Here is a 17,050-nt window from a genome sequence, read left to right as displayed (position 1 = left end):
GGGGTTACTCTCGCATAAAGCTCCAGAGGCAGGACAGGATGAAAAATTAACCCAAGAAGCCCGTTAAGAAAGGAAAGCAAAGCAAATGCAGGCCCATCTTAAATTCACTAATTTGGTAAAGTGAAAAATCTTAAAATATAACCCCCTTCCTTCAAAGGGATAGGTACCTTTTCTAACTTACCTTTCACTGAATTTAGCAAAGGCACTGCTCTGCTAACAGAATGACCACCTCTTCTAAAATATCATAGTTTAATACTAAATCTTTTAACAGTCATGCAGACCTAGCCAAATCCACTGACCCCTATGATACACGAATATTCTGGCTCCAATTAAAAACTCTTTTGTGGCAACTTTCACTGGAAAGACAGTTACAGAGATTATGTCATGGCAAGGGACAATGAGCTCCACATGCTTAACCTCGGGCACAAAAAGTCAAACAAACATTTACTGAACCCAATACTGTCAACAGGGAAAATGTGGTTTAAAACATTTTCAATAGATGTGCTCTGGAACCCCTTCCTGTGACAATCTACCCTTTCCAAGAAATTACATCCAGGTAGCCTATCCCTGAAAAGACTTCTATCCTTGGCCACACTAGTTAAAGAAGGGAGTAATTTTGCTTTATGACTACTGTAACAAAAAAGCCCAAAGAATGTGCACCATACTAAAAGATGGCCATTTCTTTTTACTTCATCACCTTGATTACAAGGATTTTTACAGCCCCAAGAAAAAGCCATGTTGGCACAGGTCTGAAGCAATACCCAATAAATACGTATCTTGACCATCTTCACATTCCAAAAGACAACTTTTTTGACATAGAAAGACTTTAGATTACATAACACCATGACAAGTATCTAAACAGCTCTTACCACAAAAATTACAGCAATAAATAACACTACATTGTATCTTTACCTGTCAGCTACAAGGTCCACCTGCTCCAGATCTGGAATATAATCGAGCAAAATCCATTCAATCCCATACACAAACTTCCGATGCTCACAAATCAGTCTTCCTCAAAGCATCAAAATGTTATGATTGGGAATGAAGGACATTAACAGGTTCACCGTTAACATGTAACTAAATAAAAGTGCCCTTCAGTTAACATTCCAACCAGCTAACAAATGTGTATCCATGAATTTCATGATATCATCAAAATACAAATCTATAGAGAGATTGCAACTTTTCCTCTCCATTCAGTTTTTAATAAGGGGAGTTTCTGAACACACCAAGTTTTATCTTGTTTACAACATTGTTTTAACATCTCAGAAATATATACCTATCAAGTTTTATTTTACTGATATTTGGATTATTGGGAAAGTCAACTAGGTTGGAGCCCATTTTCAGTGGAGGCCAAGGGAGGGAAGCTCCAAAGTATTACACAACATTTTACAGTCTTTAAACATAAAAAAACTAACGTTTAAATAATTAAACCAAATTATACAATATGAAAGCACTGGTTTAGAATATAAACAAGTTATACGACAATGATTTAATACAGAAATTTTAAACAGCTTACATAGAAATTAAAGGTATGTTAGTAGAATACAAACAGGAATTGCAATATGTAGAAATGAAAATTTAAAAGGCAATAATATAAACACAAGCATACGCTTTTAGAAGAAAAATATCACAACTTTTGTTAAAAAGTTAAAGTTCTACAGTAAATCATTTATTAATAGTTATTTTGTGACTGTAAAGAGGAGTATTAACATGGTACATTTCCAAAGACTACACATGACAAATGAATGTTAGCAAAAAAAAGGTGTGGCCAATATTAGAGGCACAACATAAGCAAACTGTAACTGTTGCAAATTGTTTGTGTAGGCTGTGATAGCCGATTTATAGCATTTATAAGTGTTTACTGTATCTGTTTCTGCTTGTTTTCTGAAAAAAAAAAAAAAAAAAAAAAAATCTCTTGTTTTCCCGCCTTACTAAGCTAGAATAGTCCAGTTTCAGAGCTTGCTGATCCCTGGGCTTTGTTTGCAGTTCCTGTTACTGATTCTTTACCTGATTTGTAAGAGGAAGTTCCCTTGCTTACCAGTGGGAGTGGGAAGCATTGAGCTGCCTGTTGGTCCAGTTTTGTGAGGTTTCAGCCAGCAACTTGTAATTTATTGGTCGTTTTGGGCCAGTTCCTAGCTTCTTTCAGCCCCCTGATATAAAAAACGCTAAACGCGCGTTTTTTGGCTTGTACCTACTCAGCACAGATCCTCGTGGTGGCCAGCAGAGTAATCCAAGCTTCAGTGAGCTAAAAAAGCGACTTTATCTGATTTAAGTATAATTTTTGTGGCTTTCCACTTCTATTTAACTAGCAACTGTATTTCGCCTGCTTGCTGATACATTGTTATTGTTTTTTCTGCATTTATTCTGTTTTTGCACTTGTTTCTCAGTTTGTTACTTTTAAAATCTGTAACTGTTGCAAATTGTTTGTGTAGGCTGTGATAGCCGATTTATAGCATTTATAAGTGTTTACTGTATCTGTTTCTGCTTGTTTTCTGAAAAAAAAATCTCTTGTTTTCCCGCCTTACTAAGCTAGAATAGTCCAGTTTCAGAGCTTGCTGATCCCTGGGCTTTGTTTGCAGTTCCTGTTACTGATTCTTTACCCGATTTGGAAGAGAGGAAGTTCCCTTGCTTACCAGTGGGAGTGGGAAGCATTGAGCTGCCTGTTGGTCCAGTTTTGTGAGGTTTCAGCCAGCAACTTGTAGTTTATTGGTCGTTTTGGGCCAGTTCCTAGCTTCTTTCAGCCCCCTGATATAAAAAACGCTAAACGCGCGTTTGTGCGGTTTAGCGCGATTTAGCGCAGAGCTGCTATCGTTGCACACTAGGGCAGCACCGGTTAAGCAGATTTAAACTATTAGGGCTACCTAAATTCCACTCTTCAATTTTTCCCTTAAAACTACCTTCCTCGAACTGTACTACTGATCTAATCAGCGTATCCTATAACTAAAAAGACCAACTCTACTTGACTCCAAGTAGACTATTCTCTGTTAAACCTAGCACTTGCTCCTACAGTACTTATTACCTTGATACGGTGCTCTTGTCATAGATAGTACCCCAAAAAGGCAAACCCCCATTTCTCGGTCACCCACGTCCCCCGGAATCTTCTTTAAAGTTTTTTTGTCTATTCCTTCTAGCATGTCGAGGGATCAGTTGCTAGTGTCCTCTCCTGCTCAGCTGGTGAACCTGGGAATATTGAGGCAATGTTACAATTGCCTCATGTACACAGACAACCCTCTCCTCCTCCCACAAAACACAAATACATGCGAGAGATGCAACTATACAGCCAAACTGGAGGCTGAGCTCTCTCAACATAGGACTGGCAAGACCAGTCAGGAGGAGAAGGTTACCACACACACTATAGACCCAGTCTCACATAGTACCATCACAACCTCAAATCATACACATAAACACACAAAGACATACTCGGAGGCTCTGATCAAAAATCTACCAAAACAGCAGAGGCCACCAAAGCAGACACCCAAACAACCACCACCTCAGAACACATCACCTGCAACACATAGACCTCACAGTCAGAGTGTCAAACAGTCACAGCCCTTAAGGCCAAACAAAATGCCAGACACACTAGTCATTGGTGACTCCATAGTCAGACACACTGACGCCCCGCCCACCAGACTGAGTAAGGAGAAGGTCACAGTAAGCTGCCTGTCGGGCGCTAGAATCCGCCACATAACACAAGCACTCAGGTCTCTCAACAGCAGGTACAAATACGACTCAGTCATTGTCCACGCTGGTGTAAACGACCTGAGACATACCTCCTTGGACTACATGAAGAGAGACATTGAGGAGCTCTCTGATTATGTAGCCCAGGCAGGTATGACCCTGACCTTGAGCAGTATCCTACCTTCACCAAGAATGATGCCACAATACAGAGATAAGATGATCAGCTTTAACAATTGGCTTAAACACTGGTGTCATTCAAAGGGGATCCAGTGTCTGTCTGCCTGGGATGACATGCTGGACAAGCCACGCTGCTTCGCAAGGGACGGCTTGCACCTGTCACCCCTGGGATTCCGGATATTGGCAAAGGCTCTTGCCACCCCATAGTGCCTTTTTTAGGCAAGGCTCAAATTCTAAACCTACCACCCTAGAACACAAAAAAGGAAAAAAACTAAGGGTAATGCTGCTCAATGCCAGAAGTCTGAATCTCAAAATGCACGCACTCGAGGCCCTTCTCAGTATGGAGAACATCGATGTCTGTGCTGTGACAGAAACCTGGTTCAAGGCTCCTGAGAGCACCCCAGCACTATCAGGTTTTACCTCATATCATGCCGGCCCCAAAATCCGGACAATACCAAGAAAGGAGGGGGGGGTATCCATATTCATCAAGGACACCCACACCTCAAGACTGGTTGCAACGCACGATGCATCGGAGACCATCCAGGTGCAATTAACCATAGGCAAGACTGCTCTGCAAATTGTAGCATGTTACAGGCCACCCTCACAAACTCAGGAACCTCACATAGCCTTCCTGAAAACACTAGAGGGGATAAATGTATCACCAAACACCATCATACTAGGTGACTTCAATTACCCTAATATAGACTGGGAACACTACTCAAGCCCAAACACCCTAGCCCAAAAGTTCCTGGAATTCATAAACTCAAATGCCATGGAACAACTAGTTACCATCCCCACAAGAGGAGATAACATACTTGACCTCATCATCACGAACATGGGAGCACAATGTTCAACACCGGAAGTATACCCCTCACTGGTGAGATCAGATCACAAACTAATCTCGCTGGAGGTCCTCATCCCACCCCACCTGAAATAAAAAGACCACAGTAAAGAACTTCTCAAAGCCGACTTCACACTTCTAAAGACTAGTGTGGTCTCCTTTAAGGCCCCAAGCCGCGGAAAACAGTACACAAGCCGCTGAATCACTTACAAATGCCTTCTACCAGCACCTGCAGGACTGCATGGATAAGGCAATCCCAAGCAAAACAAAGACTCTTTGTACCAAAGGCAAGCGCCCAGTCTGGTGGACCCCAGCCATAAACAAACTCTACAACAAAAGGAGGAAGCTACTACAAGATAGAGCAAAATCCTTAAAAGGTAAGACACCCTTGATCACTATAAGTAAAAAACTAAGAGCTCTCATAAAATCATCCAAAGCAAATTTTGAGAGAAAAATAGCTAAAGACTCAAAAGACAATCATAAGGCCTTCTTTAGCTATGTTAGAAACCTGGGAGGAAACTCCCAGATATGCTCAGAACTAGTTCAAAATGATGTGAAGATTACTGATCCTATGGACATTGCCAACATACTGGCTGACAGGTTCAGTGCAAACTTCTCCCCCCCCCCAAAAGGAGAGATATCTATACCAAATGATTGCAGCCCCCCAAACATCTCCAACGCCCAAGTGAGAACTGCTCTCTCCAAAGCAAAAAACACAGCATCCATGGGACCTGATGGTGTCCCCGGCTGTGTGCTCCACGAACTCAATGAGGAATTAAACCCACAGCTAGGACAGCTGTTTAATCAAAGTCTTACCTCTGGATACGTACCCAGGAGTGGCGCACTGCAACTGTGGTCCCACTTCACAAAGGCGGTGCCTCCACCGACCCTGGAAATTACCGGCCCATTAGCTTGACAAGCCTTATCTGCAAAGCCATGGAGAGGATCATAATGGACCTCATAAATAAAGACAGGGAATTTGCAGACTTTGGATCCAACCCAGTTTGGCTTTGTCAAAGGCAGATCATGCCTTTTAAACTTGGTTGACTTTTTCGAAACAGTCACCAAAGCCATTGATGAGGGAAAGGCAGTCCATACAGCCTACCTCGATCTGGCGAAGGCCTTCGATACAATACCCCACTCGGGTATCATTGAAAAACTCATCAGCTTAAATATTAACCCATACATCACAAGATGGGTTGCAAACTGGCTGAGTGACAGAACCCACAGGGTCAGAGTTGCTGGCGCCATGTCAGACTCAAAGCCTGTCACAAGTGGTGTCCCACAGGGCTCAGTCCTGGGCCCACTCTTGTTTGGCATCTACTTCTGAAGTAGAAGCAAAGACAAGAGGGTTATGGCTGACAAAGTTTGCAGATGACTGCAAACTGGGCCATAGTAGAAAACACATCTGACACAGATATCCTTCAGAAGGGTCTCACAGAAACGGATAACTGGTGCCAGAGCCATGGCCTAAAGTTAAATGCCAAAAATGCATAGTCATACCCTTCGGAAAAACAAGGTTACCCCTAGCTACCAAATAGGTGGCAATCCACTGAGCACAGAAGAAGTTATCAGGGACCTGGGGACCCAGGTGGATAGTAGTCTGTCATTCGACACCCATGTAGCTAAAGTAGTTAGGAAGACCTTCTACATTGCCCACCTTATCATGAAGGGATTCTCATCTAGATCAAGGGAGGTCATTGTCTCCCTCTACTCATCACTCATCAGACCAATGATTGAGTACAATGCCCCTTTCGGAATGTATCTGACCCGACACTTGCAGCAGCTGGAGAGGCCAAAAAGTTCCTCACCAAAAGGATAAAGGGTCTCAAAAATCTGTCCTATGCTGCCCGACTGAAAGAACTCCAGCTCTATTCAGTCGCCACCGCTTGCTCAGAGGTGACCTTTGCCTAACATACAAGGCCATGTCAAACCCAGATTTGATGAATATGCTTCACCTCAAAAAATCTAGATCCATCAGAGCCACAAGGGCGGGAGACTTAAACCTAGACACGGCTATTAATAGGACGTGCTGGAGGGATAGATTCATCACCCAAAGACTCCCTATGCTGTGGAACAAAATCCCGGTATATGTGAGGCAGAGCACCTCGCTGGCCTTGTTCAAGAGAAATCTTGACCAATGGATGGGAGATCGCAGATATACCCCAGGGATTACCTCAGTGTCACTGCTCGACAGAGGCACAGCAAAATAATGGGTATAGTTCCCCATACTAAAGGGGTGGCGTAAGCCACAAAACGATGGGCTAGGCTTGTAAATGCCCTCGGGCAGATAGCCTAGTATGAACCTAAACGCAGAATGGAAAGCAGAAACTGTTGCAAAACAGGCCATTTATGACCTGAAAGTACAATGGGGCATCATAAATGAAACTGCTTCTATTAATAAAAAAGTATGAATTGCATAAAAACAGAAATGTAAAGGATCAAGAAACTAAAAATGTAGAAAGATATAATGGTAAAACTAAAAATGTAGGATGGGGAAGACAAGACGATGAGCAGCATGTAACACTAACTGAATTAAACATTGACATGGTTCTAGACACGGATGTGCAGCAGAAGTAAAGGTAAACATCAGCAGATGGTGACAGAATGCACACCATGTGAATTAGATGAAGGAGACATAAGGAAATGATTTTCTATAAACACTGTTTTAGAGCAACATTTTTTGCTCCGTTTCTTACTCTATCACTAAATTAAAAAAAAAATAAATAAAAGGGAATTTAACATCAGTAAATGTAAACAGCTTGATACATGACAAAAAACTGCATATAAAAACAGTGGTGCATGCAGTTACAGATGTAATATGCTAAACACCTTAATACGTGACTTCACAACAATGTAGGCAGGATGGGGAAACTACTTTGGAAAGTTGAGACCCAATTTTTGTCAGGCAAATAAACATTCAACTACCTAAATACAGGGACATTGGAACTTTTAGTCGTGAAAGTTGTAAGAATAAGTCTTCCGGATGTGAGGAAATCCAATATGCATATGAAAGGATAGATAGGGGATTTGTTCACAAAGACTAATGCTGATGTGACGTTCCAGCCCCATGCAAAAAATGAAAAGCAGGGTAGACAAAAACATTGCAGCACAAAAGAAGGCATGTGAAAGTGTAATTAGTCCAATAGTTTGGAGAACTGATCTATAACTTTTATAGTAATATGACAAAACACTGGAAACAACTTTATGTTCAACAAACAAATGGAAGGAAAATGCAACTGCTATGGCCCCCCCCCCCCAACAACATCACGTAAAGGTGTGATAAAATTGATACTGACGATGGGCAATAAGACTAACATAGCAAAAGGGAGACCTATCACAATGAATAATACAAAAGATTACATTTTGTTTAACAAAATCTTTATAGCAAAGCTATGACACAGGAAGTTTTAATAAAATGTACAGACAGAATAAAAGGGAGGTAAAGTCAAGGAATGCTGGTTCTGATAAAGGAAATAGCAGATAAGGCGAAAGTAGAATTAGCAGCATGCAAAATAAAAACTTTTGACAATGTTATGTTTCTGCAATTATGGAGATTTTAGAAGTATGCGAAACTGGAGAAGTATTAAATGCACAGCAAGCTACTTAGAAAAGCAATTACGCCAAGATTATTCTGACTTTCTTTCAACCCATTTACTAATTAAAGGTACCACAAAAGTGCCCCCAATAAATACTGCAGAGTCATTAAAAACAATGATGTTAAAAGAGAAAAGTTATACTGTTAGAAAGAGTGAAGGTATTGTTATTTTTCTTACTCAGATAATACAATGTTAACAACAAAACATAAATGGATTAGACTAATAACAGACAAAGATTTTTAGTTAACAGGATTAACTTTGAATAAATAAAAAAAGGACGGGGATACTAAAGACTGAAGGAACATTTTCAGTGTCAAAGTGTGATTCTAGAGGTACAATACTACAGGGCTGTGAGAAATTTTAAGTTGGCTAAGAAAGTTAATTTACTGAATTCTGTGGTATTAGGAAAATTAAGTTATATGGGGAAGTGCATACAAATTTAACAATAAAAGAAAGAAAGAAAAGTGGTTAATTGTTTAAAACAAAGAAGGTATTTCAGGTTAAACTGTACAGAAATGAAGATACTTTATTTTGCAGATACAAAACGTGGGCTAATCCAGCTATGCATTTTGCATAACAAATTGTTTAAAATGAAAAACTGGAATAAAGAAATAAAAGAACAAAGAAAATATTAATGTGGAAACCATGAAGAAAACACAAAACTATGGTAGAAATATTTGACAGCATAAGATGTGCGGCCACATACGGAAGGCTATTTGAACCAGAAGGAAAATGTTAAGGAATTTAATACACTATCAGCCCTTCTGTAGGAGATTAATTATTAGACAAGCCGCAGTGAAGGGTCTATAAAGCAAGTACAGCAAGATCTGTCATGCAAGTGGACTAGAAGAAACTTAGCACACTTTTCTAAGGTGTGAAAGACTAAATGCATTTAAAAAAAAATGCTGCCTGGGATTCAACATGCATGAATAAATGGGGGTGGTTGGAAAAAAAAAAAAAAAAAAAAAAAAAAAAAGAATGCCATGTAGATTTTATATAAATGTATAAAGAGTGCAGTGTGACCTTTCACATCTACTACCACCAAGTCGGGCAGATGGCACCTTGGCTCAACATTTCAACGAAAGGATAGCACACTCAGGAATGCAGCAACCCCTTAAGCTGCACTGCAATACCATCAGTATGAAATGAATGCACGTACTTCAGGTAGAAAAGCAATCCACAGACTTTTATTTATTTATTTATTTAACATTTGTTGACCGGGAATGTCCGACTAGGTTCCACAGAGCCTGTTTTCAGCGGAGGCCCGGGGAGAAATGCTCCAGACTTCTGATAATCTAGCATCAAAAGGTGTGTGCTGTCATAACAGAGACATGGATGGATTTAACAAGTTCTGGAGAAGGATGAGAAATGCTCATTTCTAGACATTAGAAAGATTATAGGTATCATGAAGAGGGGAGGCAATTGTAACACACTGCTATAAACTGCAACAGGACACTGTCTGAACCTGGTTGGGGGAGATCAGTAGCATCAGAAATAATTTGTTTTTCCCCACGTCCTTTTTCATTGAGTTAGACGTGTGGTGGTTCAGCAGCAGATAAAGAACAAAGTTAGGGGAAATATGGAAAAATTGTCAAATTCACCTAGATATATGAGGAAGGAGTTATGAAATTACTACATGTAGTTTTGTTTGGAAAATGCAAATTAATCAAATAACTTGGCAAACATCCAAAACTGTTCTGAATTACTTTTACCATCCTGTTTGTTGCAGCAAAAATGAGAGCTCTATTATTACTGCACATGCAGCAGAAGGTCTTGCCAAAGTCGGTATAAATGAAATAACTTATACTTTTTGTACAACGGTGCTCATTCTGTGAACAGTAGTACTCTATACGTTAAAACATCTTACAATATACAAACTGAAATAAAATAAAAGACCAATAGGGCACTGTTTATTCCCTGTGCACATGACAAAAGAACAAGTTTTTCACCTGGAATCTAGCAATATGCAAAATATATCCATCTCACAGATGGAGAATGTCCTAATAAGCAAGTACATCTGCATTAAGTTACAGCCTGGTGGGCCTGAAAACGCAGAAAACTTTAACAGGACAGGAACGTATCAACAGTGCCAAATACAATGCCTACAGGCTATCGCTGCTGGAACTCAAACCAATGTCACATAGCTTTACAAAGCTCAGTGTATACACAGCACTGGTATGGTAAACATTCAAATCCACCTGGTTGCCTGTTCGACACTGTAAAAGTCTCACCGTGACTAGTACAACAATGAAACTTATCCACACATCTACCTTCCGGAAGTTGAACATCACGCGAAACACAAAGGTGTATAAATAATTAATGCTGGAATAAAATGTGTTCAGGGTATGTAGCAGAGACATTTACAGTATCCAAAAGCAAGCCAGCACTGCTCAAAAGTGATCCAAACAACGATCTCCTTAATAGAGTACCTCAAGCCCAATATTTTTCCTGTAGCCAGTTGTCCACAACGAACAAAGCAAACTTCATCAGCTCTACTACATGAAACACATTTGTGCGTTTCCGTCAGCAGCTAGGAAAGAAGAACGTGCCGGGACTTGGGAGGGCAGTTTGGCCCTTTAAATTTACCTTCAAAACCACAACACAGGAGCCCATATCAAGATTAGGTGGAATAAAAAAAAATCGTACAGACCAACCAAAAGGCAACCCAAACATGTTTATCATCCAGCCTATACTATTCAAAAGATTAGCCGGATAAGCATATCATCAGCTGATGCAGACAGCAACAAACACCACTGGCGAGACTCTACGTTGTACAGTAAAATACAAACCCCTTTAAATATTAAAAAAATAAAACACCAAGACAAACGCTCACTTTTCAAAAATATGTGGGTAATATTAATGATTAGTATAAAAGTAACTACAAAAATACACATTACAAACTGTTTGAACTAAAGTGGCTTCTTGGCATGACTACAACTAAACGTCTAAAAACTAAAGACAAACATCCAGATATATAGAATATTAGAAACTAAGTATACACAGAACAAAATCATATACACAAACTTAAATGTCAAAATTAGGCCAAGTAATAACACTCCGAAATCGCCTCAGCACCTGCCATTTCCCAATACAGGCTGGCCACTTCCCGTCCCTTTAAATGAGCACCCCTCTTAAGTCGCTCACCAAGTAGCCCCTCACCTCAAACCTGCTCTTGGTGACTCCATTCATGTCCTTCCTCATGAGGAAGCCGGAAGCGAGACCTCGCACAACAACAACAACAGTGGACTATTACACACTCAGAAAGAATCGAAGGACGGACAACACACCGAGCCAAGCAAAAACGGGGCTCGGCTAGCTCCGGGCCCTCCAGCTCCCAACTTCGAACCCAAAACAAAAACACTGCAACCTCCGAGCAACAGCGCCCCTGATTGGCTAGTGCTGCGGGGAGAGCCTCCCCTAGCCACGGCACACAGCGAGCGGCTCCCCACCCCGGCAGACGCTCTCGGTCATCTGACGTCGGGTAGTTCGGTCTACATTACTGCCACTCATTCTTCCCAGACGGTATGCTGCAGCGTATTTGACAACAGTCAAGAGACTTTATGTAGTAAAGAGCACGCTCTCATGATACCCAAAACACAAACGCAAATTAGTTACAGCAAGTAGCTTATTAGGGGAGAACGTCTTCCTGAATCTATTTGAATATTTAGCTTTAACGAAGGATATTTAAAATTGTATTTCCTTCGGCGACTCCTTTATGATCTCCTCAGGTTGACTAACAACGTAAACAATTAACTCTTAAGCAACTTGTTAATAACTTGCCTTCATTATTACTGTGTGAAAAACAAACATGCTTCGCTAAAAAGAGTACAGGGGTGTGTCTGTACTGCTTTTGACCACACCCAAAGGCGTGGTTAAACAGAAAACTATAGGTATAGCATAAGAGTTTCAAAGGCTATTTGTTTTTAATGGTGTCGATCTCTTAGTAATGTAACACTCAGTCTTCCGTCTTCAAAATGTGAAAGTGTACCTATCATAATGTGCAAAAATAAGCAAATCATGAAACATTTAAACAACTTAAAATTAGGAAGCCCAAGGGGTGGTTAAAATGTTTTACTTTATACTTAAAACAATTTTATTAATATGATTCTGTATTACTTACCATGAATATCAGTTAAACTTTTTAACACTGGAAATGTTACAGACCCTTTTACTGTGGATCTACGAGGAAGCTGGGTTTTCCAAGGCAAAATGAGGAACTTTTCCCATAATGAAATAAACTTGAGATGTATGCTTGTGATCATAGAGCTTGAATGCAAGTGTCAGCTACTATTTTATTAGTCAAAACGTAGCCATGTTTTACCAATATTTGCTGACTTCCTTTTCAAAATTAAATCAAGGATACATACACTATTATGTAAGCAAACTAAACAATAACAGATATTCTTCAGGGTGACCGCTAAAGAGCTTAGCCCAGAGCACTGATTGGTTAAGCAACTTGCAAGCGTCACACAGTAGGCAAATAGAGCCTAACAAACTAAAACTCTGGACAAGAGTTAGCAGCTCACAGCACTAATAATCTGCCCTAACTGCTAGCCAGAAAAGCAAATTATTTTGGAAATGGATTCAAAGACCTTCTTTTCTAAAAAATATGAAAATGTTCCTCGTTTGGACTGTTGCAAATATATTTTAAAGGCCAGTGCTGTGATTTTTTTTAATGCTCAGTGGTTGAGCAGTATGACATGAATGAAGTAATTGGGATGGGACAACTTCTTTAAATGTTTTTAGATATTTTTTTCCTATTTCTCCTTGATTCTCTGATACTAATTTCTCTTTCTATCATTTTCCTTATCTCTTCATGTTCTTTCTTTTTCCTTCACCTTTTCCCTTTTCTATTTTATTTTTCTTCTTCTTCGTCCCTTTCTAGTGTTTACTAATTTACTTTCCATTTATTTTTGCTTCCTTTTCTACAGGTTCTGCTTTCATTCCTTAAGCCTAACTCTCAAATCTTGATAGTGCCTGTAAATTGACATGACTAAAACCTTTCCAACAATTTACCACCACCCCAACAAAGAGCAAAAAACCTTCATCCCCTGATCTATGCCAGTTCTAGCCTCTTATGCAGCAACATTTCACTTCCTTGAAGTTTCAACAAAACAGACCAAGACACCACTACTCATACTCAACAAATTAGGATCTAAATCCAGCAAACTTCATCACACTTTCCTAAGGTTTGTGGCTGAAAAAAATCACTAATCTCATTTACTCATAGCTTCTGTCACCTCAGGCAGTGTCTCACCAGTATTCAAGCACACAATTATAATCCCTCTATCCGAACTCATGTCTCCAAATGTGCTGAAGAATTATAGACCTATTTCTAAATTGTGCCCTATTAACAAAATATTTGAAAAAAAAACTTTTATACAACTACTTAAGTACATTAACAGCTATAGCCTGTTATACAATGCATAGTTTGGCTTTCACAATGTCTTCAGTACCTTCACTGACATATTAATGGCTAGTGATACCATGAATGAGAGACTTGTTACTGCAGGTCTCCTTGTTGATATGACAAGATCTTCTGAAACAGTCAACAATGCCCTTCTTTTCAACAAACTCAAAAGGTTCAACTTTAGAGATAATACTATTTATTGGTTTCACAGCTATCTAAATGACAGAATCTTTAAAGTCCATAGAAAAGTCTCATCCTCTATTGCTGGTAAACTTAATACAGGTATACCACAACGGTCTGTGCTAGGTTCTCTTCTCTCTCTCTCTTTGTTAATGATCTTCCCCTAGAATTACCAAATCCTAAATGAGTAATATACTAAAATCATACGCTGCTCCTGCAAATCAAGTTAAAGGACAGTTTTGCTCAGTTATGCACCTGCTACACTTCTAACAAGCTACTAATTAACCCTAAGCAAGCTGATGTCATGCTCTTTGTCTCAGTCAATAAATTGCCCACTATCCCTCCTATTCTTTTAACAATTCTTAATGGAAACATAATCTCTAGTGTTACTGAACAGCGGTATCTAGGTCTAATTCTTGACCTTACCCGTTCCTTTTCCACACATACAGATTTTGTAACTAATAAAGTCCTTGCTCAATTACAATTGCATTATAAAATCATTCACCTCCTTTCACCCACTGCTCACAGGGCCGATACTAAAAATATTTTAATTCCCAAATTGGTATCTGGGCTTCTTTTTCTCATTATGTATTCAGCCCATAATACTCACATAATACAACCTGCTGAGAATAACATTTGCAGATTCATTCTATTAGCAGATCCCCAGGTGCACCATTGCAATTTGATAAAAAATTCCAGTTGGCTTTCAGTGCTTCATAGGGCCACTTCTCTTCTTCTTTCGGCTGATCCCCTCATCTAAGTACTCTAATTTACAGGGTTCTAAAACATGGTCACTACACCCTTTTATGAATGAAAGTACCTTTACAAGACAACCCTTATGTACTCAGAAATACACAAGACAATTTCTCTCTGGTATGCCATCCATTTAAAACTGCTGTAGCTGAGACAGCCTTCTCTAGAATGGGACGTGCTACCTGGAACCACCTGCCTACTGACATCAAAAATCTATTAGTTATTTTACATTTGTTTATCAGGAAAGTCCAGCTGGGCATGGATCCCATTTTTGGCAGAGACCCAAGGAGAAAAGCTCCACAAAGATTAGTACAGCAAATACAGTACACAGGTTAATAAAGTACAGAACAGAGTCAAAACGTTAAAGAGCATATCTTTGCTGAATCTGCTTGCAGTCGCTAGCCTGACAATGGTTAGGTAACAACATCACATACTATGAATAATAAAATATATTTACAAAACGTTTATCAACCCCTTAATGTGGCATCTTAAGTGTATATATTTCATATAGGTTCAAAGGTTCATAGGTAGGTACTAGGCTATTGGCCCTAGGGCCTATACAAGCCTAGCCAAAAATGTACCCTGGCTTTTGCCACCCAAGAAAATTATTTTCCTGTCCCCCTGTCAAGCAGAACCACAGAAGTGATCCCTGGGGTGAATTTCCTATTACCCATCCAATCATCAAGATTTTTCTTGAAGAGTGCTAATGAGGAGCTCTGTTTGACATAGATAGGTAGTCTGTTCCAGAGTATGGGAAGTCTCTGGGACAGGAATCTATCCCTCCATCATGTTCTGTTTATTGTGGTGACAAGGTTCAGGTCCCTAGAGGGTGTAGCTCGGAGTGATTGGGATTTCTTTAAGTGGAGCATGTCCAACAGCTCTGGGTTTGACATAGCTTTGTATGTTAGGCAGAGATCACCTCTGAGTAGGCTTATATGCACAGAGTAAAGCTGGAGTTTTTGAGACGGTTCATGTAAGGCATCTGTTTGAGGCCAGTAATCCTCTTTGTGAGGTATTTTTGCGGCCTTTCCAGTTGTTGTAAATGTCTTGTGAGGTACATAAAAGGGGCGTTGTACTCTATAATGGGTCTAATGAGTGATGAGTAGAGGGGAACAATGACCTCTTTTTTTCTGGATGAGAAACCTTTTGTGATGAGGTGTGCCACGTAGAAGGATTTCCTGACCACTTTGGCAATGTGATTATCAAAGGAGAGACTACTGTCCACCTGTGTCCCAAGGTCTCTTATTACACTTTTGGTGTTAAGTAGACTACCACCTATGTGGTAGTTCATGGTACAGAATTTTTACCAAAGGGGATGACAGTGCACTTTTTGGCATTGAGCTTTTGACCACGTCTTTGACACCAGGCATCTGTCTCAGTGAGGCCCTTTTGTAGGATGTCCACATCGTTAGGAGTTTCAATTATGGCTCCTAGTTTGCAGTCATCTGCGAATTTATTTAGCCAAAGACCTTCTGTGTTTGCCTGTACTTCAGAGAAGACTAAACCCTGTGGTACTCCACTTGTCACTGGTCTGAAGTCTGATTTGGAGTCTGCTACTTTCACAGTGTGGGTTCTTTCAGTAAGCCAGTTGGCAACCCATCTTGTGACATAGGGATTTATGTATATAGGAGTTTATGCATTATATGTATGATTGCATTGTATGTTATGTATTTCTTAGCTTGCACTTTCTATATATATTTTTTGTCAAAGCACTCTAGCAGAATCTTTTAATCTTACCTTATCTGCACTGAAGCTTACCACTATGTTCTGAATTTTGCTGTTTAATTATTTGGTATATAATATTTTTGATTAGAAAGACTGTGATGTATTTCCTGCTTTTGAGCTCTAATCATGGCTGAAAAGGTTCACTTACCAACTGAAAAAATAGTAAATAAATCTGATGGTTTTTAGTATATGTATAAACTGACCATTTCACTACCTTTCAATCTTTTTCATTTTTTAACTTTAAATAACTTGCATGGCAGTTTTTATTTTTGTATGTTTTTATCGTGGAGCTTACCTTCACAGACCTTAGCTGAAATGGGGCATTTTTTGTCAAGTCAGACTATCCTGTAAACAAAAGCAACTAACTAACTAACTAACTAACTAACTAACTAACTAACTAACTAACTAACTAAGTATAATTCAAACTCCAGAGAAAATGTATAATACGTTTCATAAAATATTAGAAATATTTAGATTGCATTTCAGTAATAAACATTACTCAACAGTATATACACTATAAAGTTAAAGTACTGCACTAAAATTCTATTTTCACCTAGACATGGAAGTTCTTAACATTATCATTGCTACGGTAAAACCGAAATGTAATTCTATGGGATATAATGATTTCCTAGATCTATATCCTGTTTTTTTTCTTTCTTACTATACTAATGTTTGTATCTTACACGC

At 39.4% G+C, this 17,050-nt stretch overlaps 1 protein-coding gene across 1 annotated transcript in view; it reads right to left on the bottom strand.

Annotated features, from left to right (window-relative positions):
• FBXL20 (F-box and leucine rich repeat protein 20) overlaps positions 1-11,937 on the bottom strand; it is a 2,487,640-nt gene extending 2,475,703 nt beyond the window's left edge. The window contains exon 1 of the mRNA XM_044055052.1: positions 11,455-11,937. Within this exon, the coding sequence (XP_043910987.1) occupies positions 11,455-11,496 (42 nt within the window). The 5' untranslated portion in view covers positions 11,497-11,937. The remainder of the gene's footprint in view (positions 1-11,454) is intronic.
• Positions 11,938-17,050: the final 5,113 nt, after the last annotated feature.

Source organism: Protopterus annectens, chromosome 13.part0 (genome assembly GCF_019279795.1).
Source record: "Protopterus annectens isolate FY-2018-M chromosome 13.part0, PAN1.0, whole genome shotgun sequence".
Classification (NCBI taxonomy): domain Eukaryota; kingdom Metazoa; phylum Chordata; order Ceratodontiformes; family Protopteridae; genus Protopterus; species Protopterus annectens.
The sequence above is the reverse complement of the archived record's forward strand: the minus strand, read 5'-3'. Positions and strand labels throughout refer to the sequence as shown.